This window comes from Mycteria americana, chromosome 13 (genome assembly GCF_035582795.1).
Source record: "Mycteria americana isolate JAX WOST 10 ecotype Jacksonville Zoo and Gardens chromosome 13, USCA_MyAme_1.0, whole genome shotgun sequence".
Taxonomy (NCBI): domain Eukaryota; kingdom Metazoa; phylum Chordata; class Aves; order Ciconiiformes; family Ciconiidae; genus Mycteria; species Mycteria americana.
The window spans coordinates 1,948,400-1,966,400 of record NC_134377.1 but is presented as its reverse complement, the minus strand read 5'-3'; the positions used below and the strand labels follow the sequence as shown (position 1 = coordinate 1,966,400).

The window sequence follows — 18,001 nt, the reverse complement described above, 5'->3', positions numbered from 1 at the left end:
GCAGTACTGCTGGCAGCAGGGACTTGTGGCAGCTGATGGCCATCTCCGTTTCACTACCCGGCACGCAGGATTTTTGGCTTCTGGTGTGGATAACTGCTTCCACACAGCTGCTAAGCAAACAGCAGGGACTGGGCCTTGGAAAGAGTCGATAAATCACTTTGCAGGGAATTATCCCAACAGTAAGCTCTGTCGGCAGGCCACGGGCAGTTAGGCTTGGCTGACACTACAAGTGTACAAGATCTGGGGCTATTTCACTGCACCTTGCAGGGCCAAGCGCATCGCTCCAGAGGAGGGACGGCGAGACACCAGCAGCACTGTGGGGCTGCGCTGCCCCGGGAACAGCGGGAGCTGCAGCTCTGCCTGTAATGGCAGGGCTAGGGCAAGGACCCGTGACAGCAGGGCATGTGGGCAGCCCCAGCCCTGAGGGATGGCTGTGGGTCCTCCCTTCCCCATAAATTCCTCAGAGCTACTGGGCAGTGTGTGCCCCCGTCATCGCCGTCTCTTGGAGTGCAGCCCTGGGCTCTGGGCGCTGACTCCATCACTCTGATGTCACTCCCATCAGGGAGTCCCATCAGGTCCACTCCCTGGACCACAGGGTTGGTCACTGAAATGTCCTCATTCCCCCTCTGCCCTGGCATGTTGCTGACAGGTCTTGCCCCTCCTGCCCAGTTCCTGGGCTGCCCCAGGCACCCTGGAGTGTGTGGCAGGGTGCTCAGCCATCCTGGGGCTGCTGGTGGGTGCTGTGGGGCAAGGCCCGTGGGTCTGCCCCGAGGGGGACAGCGGTGCCTCACTGGGGGGCCGACAGGGCGATGCCAGCAGTGCCAGGCAGCTGCCCATCGTGCTGCCTACCCTTGGGTCCCTGCCAGCGCTGCAGGGCTCAGGGAGATGACAACCCACAGCCCTGCACCTCCGACCACCCCCAAATTATCCCCCCCCACACCACTGCAGCAGGGACGGGGATGGGCTGGTCCCCCATGCAGTCTGGGGCAGGCAGAGCCACGTCCTGCCCAGGCCGGGCACAAGCAGGGCTGGCAGGAAAGGGAGGGCAGGGATGTGCTGGGGAGCGGGTGAAGGGTAGGCACTGGGGTGACCCCGTAACCCAGCAGGGGACCCTCTGGCACTCCCAGACCTGCTTTCCGGGCTGGAGCCAAGCCTCTGCTGCACCGTTCCCTTGGGAAAAAGCTCTGCCCTTGCCTGCACAGCCCTGCCCTGCCTTCCCCTGCCTCCCCCGGGGAAGGAGATCCCGGAAGAGGAGCCAGGTGGGGGAGAAGGGGAAAGGGAAGGTAACAAGGGCCAGAGGTTGTGCGAATGGAGCAGCCCAGGGGAGAAAGCCTGGTGCAGACGGGGAAAAAAGCCCAGTGCACGCAGGGAGAGAGCCCATGCAGGCAGGGGAGAAAGGCCAGTGCAGGCAGGGAAGAAATCCGGGTGAGGCAGGGGAGAAAGCCAGGTGCAGGCAGGCGCTGTGGACAGGAGAAGGAGCACTCAGCCGAGGCGTGAAGGCGCTTTGACAGCGGGCCAGCCCTGACGTCACCCGGTGCTTTCGGTTTCTTCGGAAGTGACGGAGCCAGAGCGTCGGATCTTCTGGGATGACTGGAAGAGGCGCCATGGCGGAGCAGCAGCCCACAGCCGACAGCCCCAGCGAGATCCGCGTCTTCATTGACAGTATGGAGGGCAAGATGTTTACATTGCCGGTGTCTCTGGATGACACTGTGCGGGAGCTTAAGGCCAAGCTGAATGCACAGGACTCCTCCCTGACCCCTGAAACGGGAATGCTGCTCTACAATAGCAGAGAGATGAAGGACGACCTGACCCTGCGGCACTATGAAATCACACCCAAGTGCTTTTTGGTTTTTTGCACCCAACTGCACCCAAGACTGCAGGGTCCAGAGTGGCCCAAGGGAGGTGGGTGAGGATCCATCTGGATGTGGGAGAGGGGGAGTGGGTGCAGATCGGGGTGTCTCCCAAGGAGGGACCCTGGCCAGGACCGCAGGCAGGAGGGAAGGGGCAAGGTGGCTGTGGCTGCGTGCGCACCAGGGAGCTGCCAGAGCACGCTTGCACTGGAAGGTGGGAGGAAGGCGAGGACCCAGGCATGCACCTATGCAGGAGGAAGGCAGGAAGGAGAGGAAGGACTCTACTCCTGGAAGCTGAGCAAGAAATCTGCTCTCTGCATGGCGGCAGGGAGGGATGGAGAAGTGGAGGCTGGGAGCGTGTTCTCAGCCCCGCAGTGCGCTGCCCCTGCGACAGGCAGCTGGGAGGGATTCCTGGTGCCCAGCAGCTTGGTGCGAGTGGGCACGAACTGGCAGGAAGAGGTTTCATAGCAAAGGCGTGAAGAAGAGGGAGAGGACAGGCAGAGGAAGGGATGCTCCTCTGGACATGACGTGGCTCCTGAGCTCTCCTCTGCTTTGTGTTGCTGTTGCAGTGGGACGTGATGGTGAAGCTGTCGAACCTGAATTTTTAGGTAAGATCATGCCCTGGTCCTCACTGACAACTTGGTGCAGCGGTGCTGGTGGAGCTGCACGGTGAGGAGTGTAGGACCTCAGCTCACTGCATGGTGGTGAGCATGTCCCTGCCGCGGTTCATGGAGGAGGATGTGGAAGTTGCAGCAGGTGTGGGAGCATGCGGTGGTACACGAGGGGACCAGTGCAGCTAACGGGATCGGGAAGGTTGGGTGAAGGCTGCTTGAGGATGGCTTCTTCTCCCAAACACGAGGCAAAAATGACAATGTCTTCCTGTTGTTCCAGTCACAGACTTAGCCCTAAGGAAGCAGAGGGCAGGCCTTCGCAAATCTCTGACAGACAAGGCCTTGAGGAGAGCAGAGGTGAGGTCTCTCAGGACATGATGCCTGAGGCTGGGGTGCCTGAATGAGGAGCACCACGGGGCTGGGGAGGAAGGCATGGCTGCATCGCCCAGGCTCACAGCCGGCCCTGCGGATGGGGGGTCCGGCATCGCCCATCGCCACCGCAGCGCTGCGCCGGGTGGCAGCTGCCCTCGGTCCCAGGAGAGGGGCCTCACCCTGCCGGCAGGCCAGGCGGGCACAGCTCCCGCGCCAGCCTGTTTCCGTCCCGCAGGAGCGGGGAGCAGGGCCAGCACTACACCTCACGCTGGGAATGTTGCTCATGCTCTCAGAAGACCTCTCCTGCTGCCTCCAGCAGGCAAGCATGGCTGGAGGGGAGACTAACAGCTTGCGAGCGCTTTCCCTTGCATTCCCCTCTGCAGGCAACCTATCACCGGCTGAAGCTGGCCTCAGCACTGGGGGAAAAGCACTACTGCTGCATGAAGGAGGTAAGGGCTTTGCTGGTCCTGGCAGGGCACTGTCGCACCCAAAGGAAATGGCACAGCAGGGAGCCTGGGACTGACCCTGGCTGTCACCTGGGAGGTTGTGTGTGCCTTCAAAACCCGTTATTTGCAGCAATTCTTCATCCTCCGGAAGAGCCTGGTCCCCTTTGGTACACTAACTCAGGACACGCTGCCCCAGTTTTCAAGTTTGTGGGAAGACAAATTCCATTTGCTCGCATCCCAAATTTATTCTCGCTGCTAAACATTTCGTCTGCCCGTGGCCACTGTCCTCTCTGCTCATACACCATGGCAGAGAGGGAACAGCCCAGGCTTTACTCACAAGAAAGTCAGCCACCAACAATATTTTGTCTCTCAGGAAGCAGAAACTTTCCTATCTGGAATTCCCCTTTGCAAAATACATCCTAAAAATCAGTGGGTGAAACACGTGGTTTGGAGCTCTGAGAGCTGCTCTGCGTGTCCACCCATTATGTTTCCTACTGATGCATGGAGGATGCATGGACTAACCGATGCCTTCACTACCCCAGTGGCATCTACCCAAGTGGGGCTAAGTGTTCAGTCCTCCTTGCTGTGCCTGCGCATAGGATTTCTCTTGGGCACTCCTACAGGGATCCGCATTAAAGGGGTCATGAGCCTCAGACATGGCCAGTGCTTGTTTTGGATCCCAGGGCAGAGGAGTTGCCAGTCAATGATTTTTCTGGCCTCTTCAATGATGCGAGTGATCCCTTTCTGGGCACCAGGCAGCAGCTGCTGATCCCCTGTTGCTGCTTGCGAGGCTCCGAGCTCCCACGCCAAGCTGCATCCCAGTGCGCAACACCCCATTCAGTCCCAAACGGGCCACGCTTGTGTTGCAGGATCTTCCAAAAGTGATGCCAGAGATAACCCAAGACTTTTTGAAGTACCGCACCGTGTACCGGTAAGAGCTGTTAGGCAAAGCCGGAGCACCTTCCAAAAGCCCCATCCCAGGTGGCATGAGCCTGTTGTCCCTCCCACCTGCAGAGCTCACCTCCCTGGTGCAGGCGTCTTCCAGTGCTCCATCACAGGCCTCAGCTTCGAGGTGAAGTCGGCAGTGACCATCACCTACAGATACGCCACCTGGACCAGGCACCTGAGCAAGGCTGACCAGGAAATGTGGATGCCCGCTGGACCCCTCTTCCACATCGAGGTGCAGGCCGGGGTTGTGCAGGCGGTGCATCTCCCCCACTTCATCTGCCTGAGAGGTGCAGCAGCCGCAGGTACGTGGGTCTCCTAAGCCACCATCCCTCAGCCTGTCCCCCTGGGGGGGCATCTCCAGCTCCTTGGAGACCTTTCTCCAGACAGGGCCAAATTCTCCCTTCCCTCCGAGGTCCCCTGTACTCCATTGTATTCCTCTGCTTTGCTTTGGCATCCTTTGTCCTTCTCCTACTTTCTATCAAGCCTTTGCAGTGGTGCCTTTGCCAGCTCCTGCTCCACACCACCAGCCCCTCCTTGCCCACCCTCCCCTCCCAGCTGATGTGATGTCCCCCGGGGCACTACTCCAGCCCAGCTGCAGATCAGCCCCCAGGCTCCCCCAGAGAGTTTCTCAGCTCTTTGCACATCTTTGCACATCTATGGCAGCTGTGGATGGCAACGGCCGGCCCTGCTCTGCTCCACTGGGACAGGAGCTGGCCAGCTGCGCCTACCCACAGGCTGGACCACCCTGGGGTGGGATGCAACAGGTCAGAGCTGGCCCAGGCAGAAGATTAAGTGGAATGAAATTGTCCATTTTCACCCAGGCAACATGGGGAGCCGCAAGGCTTGGATCTGGGTCCTCTGTCCTGCAGTGCTCTTAACGAGCTGCTGTTAACGAGCGGAGAAGGAGCGTCGCACCTGCAGCTGGGCTGCAGAGCGAGCAGAGGAGTCCCAGTTCCCCATGCTGGGGGGCCCTGACACAGGCACTGGGTATGCTGGCCGAGGGACTCTTCCTGACAAGTCTGTGTTGTCTTCCGAAACAGAGCATGCTGCGAAAGGACTTTCTTGTTGCCTGGCTCCATCTCTCACCCAGGGCCTGGCAAGCACAGCCGTGTCAGCCAACAAGTGGCTCTTCACTGACACAGCTGTGCTAAGCAAAATGCTGGAATTATATTTATCTGTCAGGTTAGCAGCAAAGTGTGCTCCAGAGATAATCCGGGTGACTGGGCATCAGCAGAGCTTTCTGACCCAGTCATCCCTAGGGATGTCACCTCGGGATGTTCAGGCTGCTCTGGTGATCAAAAACTAGAGTGACTCGTCACGCAGTGACCGTCTGCCTCCCCGGGACGTGGTGGTGTGGCGCTTGCACGCAGGATGCTGCACGAGTGCAGCCTGACAATTTTTATGGTCCCAAGCTGCCACCTTCAGATTTCCAGTTTTTTGAGCCCGCAGGAAGACTGCCAAAGGCCTGCAACTCCCTGCCAAACCCCAAAAGCCCAGGGCACACATGGGACGTAAAGCAGAGCATGTCATCGTGTGTGGGCGCGTCTCCTTTCTGCTGCTAAAGACTTAAAGAGAAGGAGGCAGCCTGAGAGGGTGCCAGGACGACTAAACAGAACCTTGTTGCCTTTGCTGTCTCTTGCAGAACCACGTAGCACCCTGTTAGCATCCATTGCCCATTTTATATCTGGGAAGATGTTCCTGAAGGTACCGACCAGACTGACCACTTCCTCTGCTATCCTGGTGAATCCCAGCTTCTCACTGCTTGGGGTGCTTTGGAGGAGGTTACGTTCAACCTTAAATTCACTCCCTATGCACTCCTTGGTGCTGATCTTCCAGCAGCTCAGTGCTGCAAATACAACTCTTCACCTCTACCTGATCCCAGATGACAACTCTGTGAAGCAGGTAAGATGGAGGCAGCTTGACTGGGTTAAAAAAGGATGACACCTGGGGTGGCTGCGGTAGCAGGGACTGGATTTGATAAGCAGAGATGCCTCCCAGTTTTTCTGCCACCAGCCTCTGATTCACACACGGTCCTGTGCCCCATCTCCCACTGCAGGACAGCATCCTTGCTCCTGCCTCCCCCACTCTCCTCTCTCACAGATGCCTCCAGGAATCGCTTTCCATGGTTTTGGCTGGGACAGCATATCCTAGCGTGAGTGAAGCCGTGGCACAGGATGCTCTGCAACACGGAGCAGATGTAGGACTTGCTGGCCGCTGCCAGGCACAGCAATAGGTGGCTGCGTACCAGCTGTTATCCTGTTGTGTGCAAGCCCTTACCCTCTTTCACAGAGTGACAGTGCATTACCCTGCCCGTGTTCCTGCCTGCACACGGTAGGTTCCTGCCTGCAGCGAGTGGGAGCTGCCTGGCCCCTGAAGCTCAGCACTGCCTGTAATACACACTCAGCGGTCTGTTCTGACTGCGTTGATCTCTTCTCTTCTTGACTTTCTGAGGGCTACCTCCAGTTCACAGCTCTTCTTTTTTCCTCTCTCAAAAGCGATACTTCATGTTTACAGGCCATTGAAAAACAAGAAACGAATTGGAATGCAAAGCTTATTCCCAAGCCTCCTCCATTCAACCCTCTGTTCTTCGGCTGCATTTACCAGGTGGCCAGTACAAATTCCGTGGTGATAACACCTGAAGTAAGTAGGATTGTTCCCTTTTTTTCTGCAGTGAAATAGAAAATACAAGAAATCTCTGTCTTCAGCCATATTCTGCTACCAGAATCTGTCTTACTAGGTCTCAGAGCCAGAGGTGCAGGGAGCTGTACTGGTTGCAGGTGGCAAAGGTATTTCATGATACACATCCCCAGAAAGAGCACGGAGCGCACCCCAAAGCCCCGAAGGGGGTGGTTTTCCTTATGGCAGAAATAATCATGTGGGACTTGTTAGACTTACCATAGCTGCATATCAAGAAGGAATTTCAGAGGTGTTGACTCAGGTGTGGTCCCAAGTCCTTCATCTTCATCTCCTCTGCAATGAGTTTCCTTAGCTTAGGAGCAGGACTGGAGAGAGACTTTCTCTCTATGCCATGATGTGATATGACTTCTTTCTCTGTTGAAACTCCATTTGAGGATTTCTGATTTTGAGCACCGTGCCCTGTGGCAATCAGATTGAAATGGCTGGGAAAATCTGGGAAGGTTTGGCCATTTAGTCCTTGTGGTTACTTGTTTTACGGAGGAGTTTGTGACATCCTGAGAGCAGTTGATGACAGTCCAGTGGCACCTTCATGGCTGGTTATGAAAATCTCCTTTCGTAGGTCTGTACTGCACCATAATCATGAAAAGGGAATCAGAGAAACTTAGGTTGGATGGGACCTCAGGAGGTCTCTGGCCCAACCTGTTGCTCAAAGCATGCGAGTTTTACAGTTAGATCAAGGTGCTCAAGGCCATGTCCGGTCAAGGCTGAATATCTCCAAGAATGGAGATACCACAGCCTCTCTAGGTCTCTAGTCCAGTGTTGTAACACCCTCATTGTGATTTTTTTTTTCCCTATTATCTAATCGGAGTTTCCTTTGCTGCAGCCTGTGCCTGTTGCCTCTTGTCTCATCGCTGTGCACCTCCAGGAGGCTGGCTCTGTCTTTTGTTTAGTCCCCCTTCACATGGTTAAAGACAGTGACTAGTTCTCCCTGTGACTTCTCCGTGTCGAACAAACCCAGTTCCCTCTGCCTCTGCTTGTATGTTGTGCGCTCCATCCTGGAGCTGGCCTTGGTCCAGGATGTCCATGTCTTTCTTGTACTGGGAAGCCCCAAACTGGACCCAGTGCCCAAATGTGGTCTCACAAGTGCTGAACAGAGGGAAGGAATCCCTGACCTCGCTCTGCTAGCTGTGGTCTTGCTAATACAGCCCGGGATGCGGCCAGCCTTTGCTGCCAGGGCAGACTGCTGACTCCTGTTCAACTTGCATGCCCACCAGGACTCCCCAAGTCCTTCCCTGCGAAGCTGCTTTCTGTGTCCACCCAGTGCCCAGGCTCTTGTCTGGTGTGGGACTATTCCATCCCAGATGCAAGACTCTACATTTGCCTTTGCCAAATGGCATGATCTTCCTGCTAGATAAGTTCTCCAGCCTTTCCAGGTTCCTCTGAATGGCATCCCATCCCTCCAGCTTATTCATCATGCCCCCCTTGCAGCTACAACCCTGCTACTGAGCTGAGCACAGCCCCAAACAGCCAGGGCCTTCAGCTTAATTGAGAGACAGTCTTAAACCCATGAATCATGAGGTAGGGTTTGGTTTTCCCACTTCCTGGAATGACCAGGTAGTAACTGGGCACTCTGCCTTGAAGAGCAGTTGTAAAGATGATGGAGCCAAGCTCTCGGCAGTGTCAGGTAAAAGCGGTAAAAGCCATAAGTTGCAACCTGGGAAGTTCAGGCTGAACGTTAGGAAAAATTTTATCACTCAGTGGAGATGCAGCCATCAGAGAAGGTTAGAAGGTGGTGAATCTCTGCTCTTTGAGGTTTTCATTACTCAGCTAAACAAAGCCCCGGCTGAGCAGATCTAGACTTGACATTGGTCCGTCTTAGAGAGGTAGATGAGATAAGACACTCCAGAGGTCCCTTCCAACCAAAATTTGTGATACTGGCAGCATAGCAGAGCCCTGACATGTGAATCTTCCCTTGTCTTTCCTCTTGCTGTTATGGCCAGGAAACACAGGATGATGTATGCAAATTCACTGCAGCTCCCCATGGTAAGAAAGACTCAACTTGCTTCTTACCTTTACAGGCACACTTGCCATTTTGCTACAAGAGTCCGAAGGAACAGCAGCTCTTTGTCGAGATCTACATCAGGAACATGGCAGAGGAAATTGGGCTCTTTATGACAGACACACGCAATGACGCTGTGATCTGGAGGGCATCACTGAGATCAGGTGGGAACAGCAGGTCCATCTAGGGGCTCATTCACCTTAGCAAAAGCAGAGGTGCACCACCCAAGCAGACCTCACGCACTTTGTGGTCACAGTCGTGGTCCACGCGTCCTGCAGGGAAAGCAAACGCCACGTATGCAGCAATTGGCCACTGAAGAATAGGGACCTGAAAGGACACCCCAATGTCAGTAGACCAGAGCTTCAGATTTAATGTGGAGTTTCAGATGCTGGGGTTTAAGAGAGCATGACAGCACTATTGGTGTCTCTCTGTTCTCTTGGCTACTGTTTGCATAGAAATCTGCCTTATTTTTAAAAGTCCATTAATGTAACGAACATGGACATGCTAGTGCAACCACTGTGCAATGCAGAGGAGGTAAGGAGAATACCAAAATTTTAGTGAAAATCAACAACATAAAAACTACGTGTTTCAGCCAGCACTACTTTTCCAGATTTGCTGGGTGCGACACCAGTGTGTGAAACAACACCCAGAGCACACAGGATCGGGGCAAGGCCAGATGGACCAGAGCCTGCCTTCACCACGCGTCTCTGCTCACAGTGGCATCATGAACGTGGCACGTAGCAAGCCTGCTGATGGTGTGGGCATTGCTCTCTTGTGGCATCAGGAGACCATTGCTTACAACTATCCTGCTTTAGGGCTGACTGTACGGACTTAGGTCCCGTGCAGAACTTCAGTCAGAACAGCAGATGATGGAGGCAGAAGGAGCAGGGTTAGCAATGGCAGATGCCAAGACTCATGCTCGTGTGTCCCCTGGGAGGACAGAGGCACACCCAGCTCCAGAGCGGCAGGTTCCTAACCTCCACACCTCTCTGCCCATCTGCTGCCGGCTCAGCTCAGCAGCCACCACACGTGCCATTAACTTCACGTAGCAACACCCACTCGTGGGGTCCCCTGTGGGAAAGCTTGGCAGAGGAGCGGCGGGCAGCAGCATCTCACAGGTGCAGGGTATGGTACTGCTCAGCGTGCCTTGAGACCCCTTCTCTGTTAGTCTAATCCAGCACCTCCTAAAAGTAACACCTACAACTGTGCAGAGCCCAGGACCTTTTATTGAGTTCTCCATAGATGGGCAGGAACAGTAGGAGGAATGGCTAATGGCTTCGTGGAGGATTAGGCACCTCAGGAAGATGTTGTGGGAGATTAGGCACCATCATTTCAGTGATGGCATATTCAGTGATCTCTCTCCTCTCTCTTTCAGGTGATATTAACCCTCCTGCCTGTGTCTCCAAGACCTTGTCAGGTCAGTACAGTGTTTCAGAGCTGCATTTCTAGAGTCTGAATCTACTTCTTTGGAGCTCACCATCCTCTGGTTTAAAGCAGATATCAGCCTCTTTTCCCATCCTTATGATAGTTTCTAGACAAAAAGCCTTGAAAGCTGCAACCTCAAACTTTTATTCCCACACTGCTGGCAGCATGCTCTGTGCCATGCCGGTGGGTAAAGTGGCATAGTGCAGGTGACCCTCCAAACTGGTTTGCCTTCTTTGGGGACAGACATGCTGTTGTTACAGACAATGAGCTGTAGCTAGTACAGTGCACGGTCCATAAATAATATTTCATTGGAGTTCTAGTAAGTGGTACAGCTGCTGCATCCCATACAGCCAGCTTGGGGGCTGACAGCCCCTGTGCCAAACAGGAGCCTTCTCCACGGGCGTGACGCCCCTGGGAAGGAGCCTGCAACCAGGCGTTGGCAGAGGGGACAGCAGGGCCACCTTTACAGCAGCTCCAGGCGTTTCTGACCAAGAAAGCTTTGCTTTCGACTTGCTTCAACTACAGTAACAACATGCTGCCCAGCAGTTTTGCAGATATTATCCCAGCCTAATTTCTCCAGGGCCACAACACTTCATTATTACCCCTTGCATCTTGTCTTACTAATGAAAGGCCACATCCAAGAGGACATCCAGGCAGCTAAACCACAGGTTGAGGCAGATAGGCCTGGCTCAGACAGACATAAATTTGGACATTGCAGTGTTATTCTTTTTCCTTGCCATGCACGTGGAGTCACCACACTGGCCTACAACCTGCCCGAAAGCACCAGGAGAGTAGGGTGGCAGACAAGAGCAAGGACAGGACAAGGGGCAATGGTTTTAAACTGAAAGAGAGCAGGTTTAGATTGGACATAAGGAAGAAATTTTTTATGCTGAGGGTGGTGAGGCACTGGAACAGGTTGCCCAGAGAAACTGTGGATGCCCCATCATTGGAAGTGTTTAAGGCCAGGTTGGACCGGGCTTTGAGCAACCTGATCTGGTGAAAGATGACCCTGCCCACGGCAGGGGGGTTGGACTAGGTGATCTTTAAAGGTCCCTTCCAACCCAAACCATCCTGTGATTCTACAAGGACATGCCTGTCTGGGTGCCCACTTCAACCTCGCATAGGAGGACTGGGTGGAGGCTTGGGAGGAGAAGCCGGGCAGCGCTGCCCACTGCACTGACCCGCGGCTTGCTCAGCACCCTGCTGGCATCGGCTGCCTTTCCAGGCTCTGTTTCTTTACAAACTGCTTGTAATCCTGAGAGATTTCAGAGCTTTGAGCAACCTGTGCTCTGAGTTAGGAGCTCCTCACCTTGCAGGGTGGGGGCAGGACGGTAACTCCACGCCCAGACACTGTAGGAATCCCAGAGGGGACAGTTGCTGGCAGCTGATGGGGGCTGCCACCGACCTCACCTCCCCCAGCTCTGACTTCCCATTCCCGCCCCCGTCCTTGCCCTGCCTCCAGTGCTCCCACCCCTGGTGCAGCAGGTGCCCATCCTTTTTGGTGGAGGGATGGAGGGTGCATGTGGCTACGGGACAGGGTGCACAGTCATGGTGTCCACTGGTTTAGGATGCCACGTACAGCAGCATGGCACTCACCTGCGGCTGCCTGGCTGTGTGCAGCACAGTAACATGGGCTTGGTGTCTGCTAGGCGCAGCCTTCATGAAGAAGCACAAGACCGAGCTTTGCTCCAGGATGAGACAGCTCTCCACCATTCTGCTACACTTACGGGAGGCAAACGTCATCAACAGCGATGAAGAAGAGGAGGTGCGAGGTAAAGATACAAGTCAAAGGAGGAACCAAGTTTTGCTGGAGCTAGCTGAGAAGAAAGGGCTGGAGGCCCAGGAGCAACTCTACAAGATCCTCCGGATGAAAGACCCGTACCTCATCGCAGACCTGGAAGAGTCCAGCTAGGCCTGGGAAAGCAGACTGCTTTTGCTCACATTGCCCATCTTAAGGGAACAACAGGACAGTCAGGTTTACCAGCACCTGAATCCTGACCTTTCGGTGCAAAACCCACGGTGCAAAGCAGCAATAAGCCACCTGAACTGCCCGGTCTCAGGCCTGCCTTGCTTGGCTGACTCGGTTGCCAGCAGTGGACAACCAGTGTCACACCGACCACTGGTGAGAAGCTGCTGGAACAAGAGACCTTGGTTCCCAATCCAGTGCCAATACCTTGGACCTCTCTGCCTCCCTGAGACAGGGCCTCTGCCTCTGCAGAAGCTCCAGGCAGCTGCTAGCAGAGGAGCTCCCATCACAATAGGTACCTCCAGCTCAGCCTCCCCGTCCTCAGTGTCCATGGGCACCTCTCATGTCTGGAAGAGGGAAGCTGCTTTACCACGCAGAGCTGTCTGCAAAGGCTTGTTCTCACGCACAAGCCACAGCAAGCCATAGACGTTGATGTGAACCCATATCAACATCAAACCTTCCCCTCGTTTCCCTCCAGCCTAGTTTACCCAAATGACCAAAAATTCACTGAAGGACCAAACAAGCATCCTGACCGGGGGTGAAGGAGCCCCTCCCAAAGAAGCCATGAAAAATAGCAAGGATAAGAGATACAGGTTCATGCATCTTCAGGGAAAGTCTGACTCAATAGCAGCTGCTTTATGTTCCAAAGAAAGACAGCAGATTATTTTTAAATCACATTCTTCGCATCCACAAAATCAGTTCCTTTCTGGATCATGTGGATGCCTTCGCTGATGGCATCCTCCTGCTATTGAACACGCCAGTCAGGGCAGGAGCAGTCTGCTCTGGTGTCCAGTATCTAAGAAGGGATTTTTTGGGTCAAGCTCAGGTGAAATTCAGACTTGCCTAAGTGGAGACAGCAACTTCTGGAAGCTCAAAGGAGCTTCCAGGGAGTGTTGAGTGAAATGGTCACCACCATGCACTCCGTGGCTTTGTGGGGTGGAAATGAGACTGCTGCTTTATATTTATTTCTTCTCCTGAACACCAGGACAGCACATCGCTGCTGAAACATGCTATAGGAGTGTGTCCCTGCTCTGTTAAGGGTTGAGGACCTTCAGTGCAACCAGGGATAATACGAAAAGGAAGGGTGCTGGGAACAAGACCCTGCAGGGACACAGACCTGACCACCAGATGACAAGGGAGGCAGTGAAGGGGACCAGACATCACCGCTCACACTAATTGATGGGCTATCCAGAAAGCACACTGGGGCTGGCCCTTCCAGGAGGATCAGCCTGCGCTTTGCAACTGCTGAGCGTGTGAACCAGGGGGACCCCGGACACGGGCTGGGAGGTGTGCGGGAATGGACCCATGGGGATGGGAAGGGGTACCAGGAGGAACAAAGCTGGGGGAGGCAGAAAGGGGTATAAAAGGGGCCACTCAGGTATAAACCAGGGCCAGTTTGGCTGAGCCGTGTCCCTGGTTACCACAGTCTGTCCTATCTTTTTATGTTTTCTTATTAAATGTTTTCTTAGCTATTTCTCTGCGTCATCTCACTCTCTATCCTGTGTGAGTGCGTGCTGCAAGGACCAAGTGCCAGCTACTGGCGAGACCTGTGGGTGCGTCAGGGATTTGGTGTCACCTTGTTGCAGTAGTCACTCCAGCGTCAGTCTCAAGGCTTGCTGAAGCCTTAGGCCGCAAGCTGTGGACTTCTGCCTGGACCCACTGACAGTGCACTGAACTTTTACTTGGCTACATGAAGGAAGGCTCCGAAACCGGTGCAAAGCAGAAAGATAAGGAGGCTTCCACCTTAGCAGAAGCTGCAACCTTAGAGATAAGAGAAGAATCGGCCCACCTAGAGACAACAAAGAGACCCAATGAAGAACGGGAAGACCCCAGACCCTGATACTACTATTGGGCCAAACTGCCTCCTGAGGGGAGGGGAATGTAAACTGTAAGGGTGTAATTACCCAGGGATTTCTTTGTTCTGGGTCCCTCTCCGGAGGCACCCAGCTCGAGCTGTTTTCACCGTTGTACCAATCAATAAATTCATCTGGCGTACGTCGTATTCTGGAAACCTCTGCTTCAGGAAACCTCGGGTCGAGCCAGAGGGGAGAGGAAGTGCCCGAGAGCAAGTGTGTGTGTGAGTGAGAAGTTAAACAGGGGCAGCCGTCAGCTCCGTGGGGCTGCCGCTGCGAAGGGACTCCGGTCTGAGCGGTTCAGATGTCGGGTGGTGAATGGCATGTGAGTGCTCGGGCAGCGGCTTCTCCTTCAACAACCTACTAGAATGAGTGGGGTCCCAGTGCAGCTACTGGAGTAAGTGGGGGTCTTTAACCTCCAGCCACGGGGTGGGAATGGTGTCCCCAAAACTAGCTACTGGGGGGGACCCATGTGAGGTGAACGAGGGGCTCTGTGCACCTGGAGCCAAACCGTGTGTCACAGCCTGTGTCTGGTGGGGAGCGAGAGCATCCCCCCCAAACCGGGTCTGTGTGGGGTGTGCCTGTGCATTCACCAGCAAAATTCAAGCTGGACCAGCTGGAAAGTCAAGGACCCATCATGGGGTGCGTCTGAGGGCTGGGGGCCAGGCAGGGGGGCCAGGAGGACAGAGGGGCCATGCCGGTGCTCGGGGGACCCACGAGTGTGTGTGTGCCTGTAATCGCGAGCTCCCACCTCTGCCAGCCCGGAGGAGGAGGGGACGGGGCTGGTGCGTGATGTGGGTCCTGTGCGTGGGTGCTGACGACGGCAGCGCCTTGCCCGTGGCCGTCTGTGTGTCCTGTGTCTGCGTGTCCATGCGTGTGTCTCTGGGACACGCGCTCAGCTTCGCTGCTGGCTGAATCCGCAAAGGGGAAAGCGGGAGCCACCTCCCCCAGCCTGGGCAGGACCCGGGTCCCTGGGCTCCAGCGGCCGGGCAGGGGGATCCCGGCGGGAAGCGCCGGCGGCGGCCACGCCGTTACGTCTCTGCGCACAGGCGCGGTGTGCCGGCCTGCTCCTCCACCTCTCGGGCTGTGGGAGAGCTCCCCCGGCATGCCTCAGTCGGCCGGGGGCACTCAGCTTCGCAGCCAGGAGCGGGCAGCGGGCCGCCTCCGCTGCACGCCCGCAGCAGCCGCTCCGCCCCAGCCGCCGCGGGGGCCCCCCCCGCCCGGGCCCGCCACGGGCAGCCCCGGCACCGCCGCTGGGCGGGCAGGGCCTGGCGGGAAGGGGGCGCCCGGGGGCGTGGCGTGGCGCGCCGGGGCTCTCCACCCCGCATTGGTGGGAGCACCCGCGGGGGAGGCGGGGCCGCTCTCTGATTGGCGCTCTCGCCGCGGGGCGGAGTGGTGGGGGTTCGTTCTCGCGGGAACCGGGCTCAGCGCGGGAAATTCCTTCCGCGGCGGCGCGCCGGGCGGGGCCGGGCCTGGCCGGGCCGGGATGGGGCTGCGGGGCGGCGGGCGGCGCGCCGAGCCGGGCGGCGGCGGCGGGGACCCCGAGGGAGCGCGGCGGGGGCGGCGGGCGGGCGGGCCCCGGGAGCCGGCGGCGGGGGCTGAGGGCGCGGCGTCTGGCAGGGACGATGGCCCCGCGCTGTCCGCTCTCAAGCGCCTGGAGCGATCGCAGCGCACGGACCGGCTGGACGCGCTGTTCGGCTTCGAGCGGCCAGCGGAGCCCGGCGAGCGGACGGGCTGGCTCATCAACATGCACCCGGTACGGACCGGCGGGGCGGGGGGCGAGCAGCCAACCGATGGGGCACGGTGGGGGGTCCCACGGAGAGACCCGGTAGGGCCCGGGGGGAGGTCCCGTGGAGGGGCCCCGGTGGGTCTGAGGGGTCTCACGGAGAGACTCCACTGAGTCCATGGTGCCCGTGGGCAGACGGAGGTGCTGGACGAGGACCGGCGGTCAGTGAGTGCTGTGGACTACTACTTCATCCAGGAGGACGGGAGCCGCTTCAAGGTGGGCCCTCGGAGGGGCTGGGCGGGGTGCAAGGTCCCACGAGGGGACCCACCGCTGTCACCCGTCTGCTCTCTCCTAGGTGGCCCTGCCCTACAAGCCCTACTTCTACATCGCCACTCAGAAGGTGAGGAGGGGACTCAGGGAGGGCTGAGGCCCCCAGGGAAGGGGACAGCAGGTCCCTGGGGAGCTCAAGACCTCCTGGGCATCCTGCCTGGGGACGGTCTTCTTCCCAGGGACAGAGCGACGCTGCTCAGCCCCAGGGTCTCTCGGCAGGGTTGCGAGCGAGAAGTGTCCTCCTTCCTCTCCAAGAAGTTCCAAGGGAAGATTGCAAAGCTGGAAACTATTCCCAAAGAAGACTTGGACCTGGTCTGTATTCCTCTGCCCTCTGTGCTCTTGAGTAGTGTGGGGTTTTTTTTGACCTTGCACAGCTCTAGTGAAGTAGGAAGGGACTGAGTAGGGAAGGGAAACAGTGTGCTTGACTTCAGTCTCCTAGTGCTGCTTGTGGTGCCTATCAGAAACGGGTTAGTTATGGCCAATAGTCGGTAGTAATTACATTCCTCTCCTTGAGCACATCAGCTCTTTCACAGTGTGTTCAAGATGTCTAACTGCAGAGTGAAAGAATGACTGGAGGAGGAGAGGGTACTGTGGGAGGGGGGTGCTGCTCATGCTTGACCTGCTCTTCCTCCTCTTCCCTGGGTGGATCCTGCTTGTGGTCCTGCCTGCACAGGCAGCAGGGCTGGCTGGGCCCTTGCTGTGCAGCTCTTGCACTCCTCCCTGACGTGCCCACCAGAGCCTCTTCTCGATGCTTGACTCTCCCACCCATTGGCACCTCTTTTTTGGCCAATTCTTCTACCTGCCTTCCCCACCCTCTCTTTATGGTGGCCATCCCTCAGTACTCATCTCCCCTGTTGTCTTGCTGCTTTGCAGCCAAACCACCTGGTGGGCCTGAAAAGGAACTACATCAAGCTGTCCTTCAACACAGTGGATGACTTGGTGAAGGTGCGGAAGGAGATCTCTCCTGCTGTGAGGAAAAACAGAGAGCGAGACCAGGCGAGCGATGTCTACACGGCCATGCTGTCGAGGTGGGAGCTCTCCTTGGGGTGGCCGGTCGGTCCCTCGTGTTAATAATTAGGCTCCCTTGATTATTTCTTAGCTGTCCACAGAGAGATGTTGTTCTGCCTGGGGTCTGACCCCAGCTATGCCTCTCTGCCACCCATCTCTGAGGTGGTTCTTCCAGCTCAGTGCGGCACATCACGAGGCCTCAGAGCCTCTGGGATGTGATGTGCTATGGTGGTACCTCTGCCCGCCGGTCAAATAGCTTCCTTGTCCCCTGAGAAAGGATACTGAGAGGCACTGGGCAACCTTACTTCTAGCTGTGACTAAAGGGGAAAAAAACCCAACAAATATTTTCTATCTGAATAAAAAGCCAGGCACTTGTTTACAAGATTGGAAACGGTTGCAGACAGAGAAAAAATAAGAAACTTTGTTTTTCAAGTCAAGCAGAATATACACATGAAAAATTCGCCCCTCTCTTTGGTTTCCTGGCCCTGAAGTCTGATTTCAGTTGAAACTTGAGGGAGAAGAACCAAGCAAAATGAGTGCTCCCTGCTCACTTGGAACGTGTACTGTCCCTGTTCAAAGTGATTCCCAGGCTGCCTCGTGATGCTTAGACTTGTTACCATATTTATAAATCCAGTGCTGTAAGAACTGTTCATTACACAGGCACGTGTGGGTTTTGTCTGCCTGTACTTCTGCGCAGACACAGCTCACAAACATGAGAAAAGGTGAATTTAGACAGGAGCGACGGGACTGTGTGTGCTGTCCATCCCGGG

General features: G+C 56.2%; 2 protein-coding genes across 3 annotated transcripts in view; both read left to right on the top strand.

Annotated features, from left to right (window-relative positions):
* The first annotated feature begins 2,429 nt into the window (after nt 1-2,429).
* LOC142416616 (NACHT, LRR and PYD domains-containing protein 1b allele 2-like) lies at nt 2,430-13,620 on the top strand. Of its 2 annotated transcripts, XR_012777766.1 has the most exons (10): nt 2,430-2,818; nt 3,217-3,282; nt 4,149-4,210; nt 4,294-4,529; nt 5,870-6,129; nt 6,742-6,867; nt 8,943-9,087; nt 10,299-10,340; nt 11,998-12,609; nt 12,793-13,620. XR_012777766.1 is itself a non-coding variant. In XM_075516374.1 (9 exons), the coding sequence occupies exons 2-9, from the start codon at nt 3,274-3,276 to the stop codon at nt 12,258-12,260; spliced, it is 1,143 nt and encodes a 380-aa protein (XP_075372489.1). In that variant the 5' UTR covers nt 2,430-2,818; nt 3,217-3,273; the 3' UTR covers nt 12,261-13,620. The 2 variants fall into 2 exon arrangements, 1 of the variants encoding a protein (XP_075372489.1); XM_075516374.1 differs by having other exon boundaries at nt 11,998-13,620.
* A 1,241-nt stretch (nt 13,621-14,861) lies between these two features.
* The window catches only part of POLE (DNA polymerase epsilon, catalytic subunit), a 30,463-nt gene continuing 27,323 nt past the window's right edge, over nt 14,862-18,001 (top strand). Inside the window, exons 1-7 of the mRNA XM_075516507.1 lie at nt 14,862-14,952; nt 15,067-15,340; nt 15,407-15,923; nt 16,089-16,169; nt 16,249-16,293; nt 16,443-16,535; nt 17,097-17,251. Coding sequence (XP_075372622.1) covers nt 14,862-14,952; nt 15,067-15,340; nt 15,407-15,923; nt 16,089-16,169; nt 16,249-16,293; nt 16,443-16,535; nt 17,097-17,251 — 1,256 coding nt within the window. The remainder of the gene's footprint in view (nt 14,953-15,066; nt 15,341-15,406; nt 15,924-16,088; nt 16,170-16,248; nt 16,294-16,442; nt 16,536-17,096; nt 17,252-18,001) is intronic.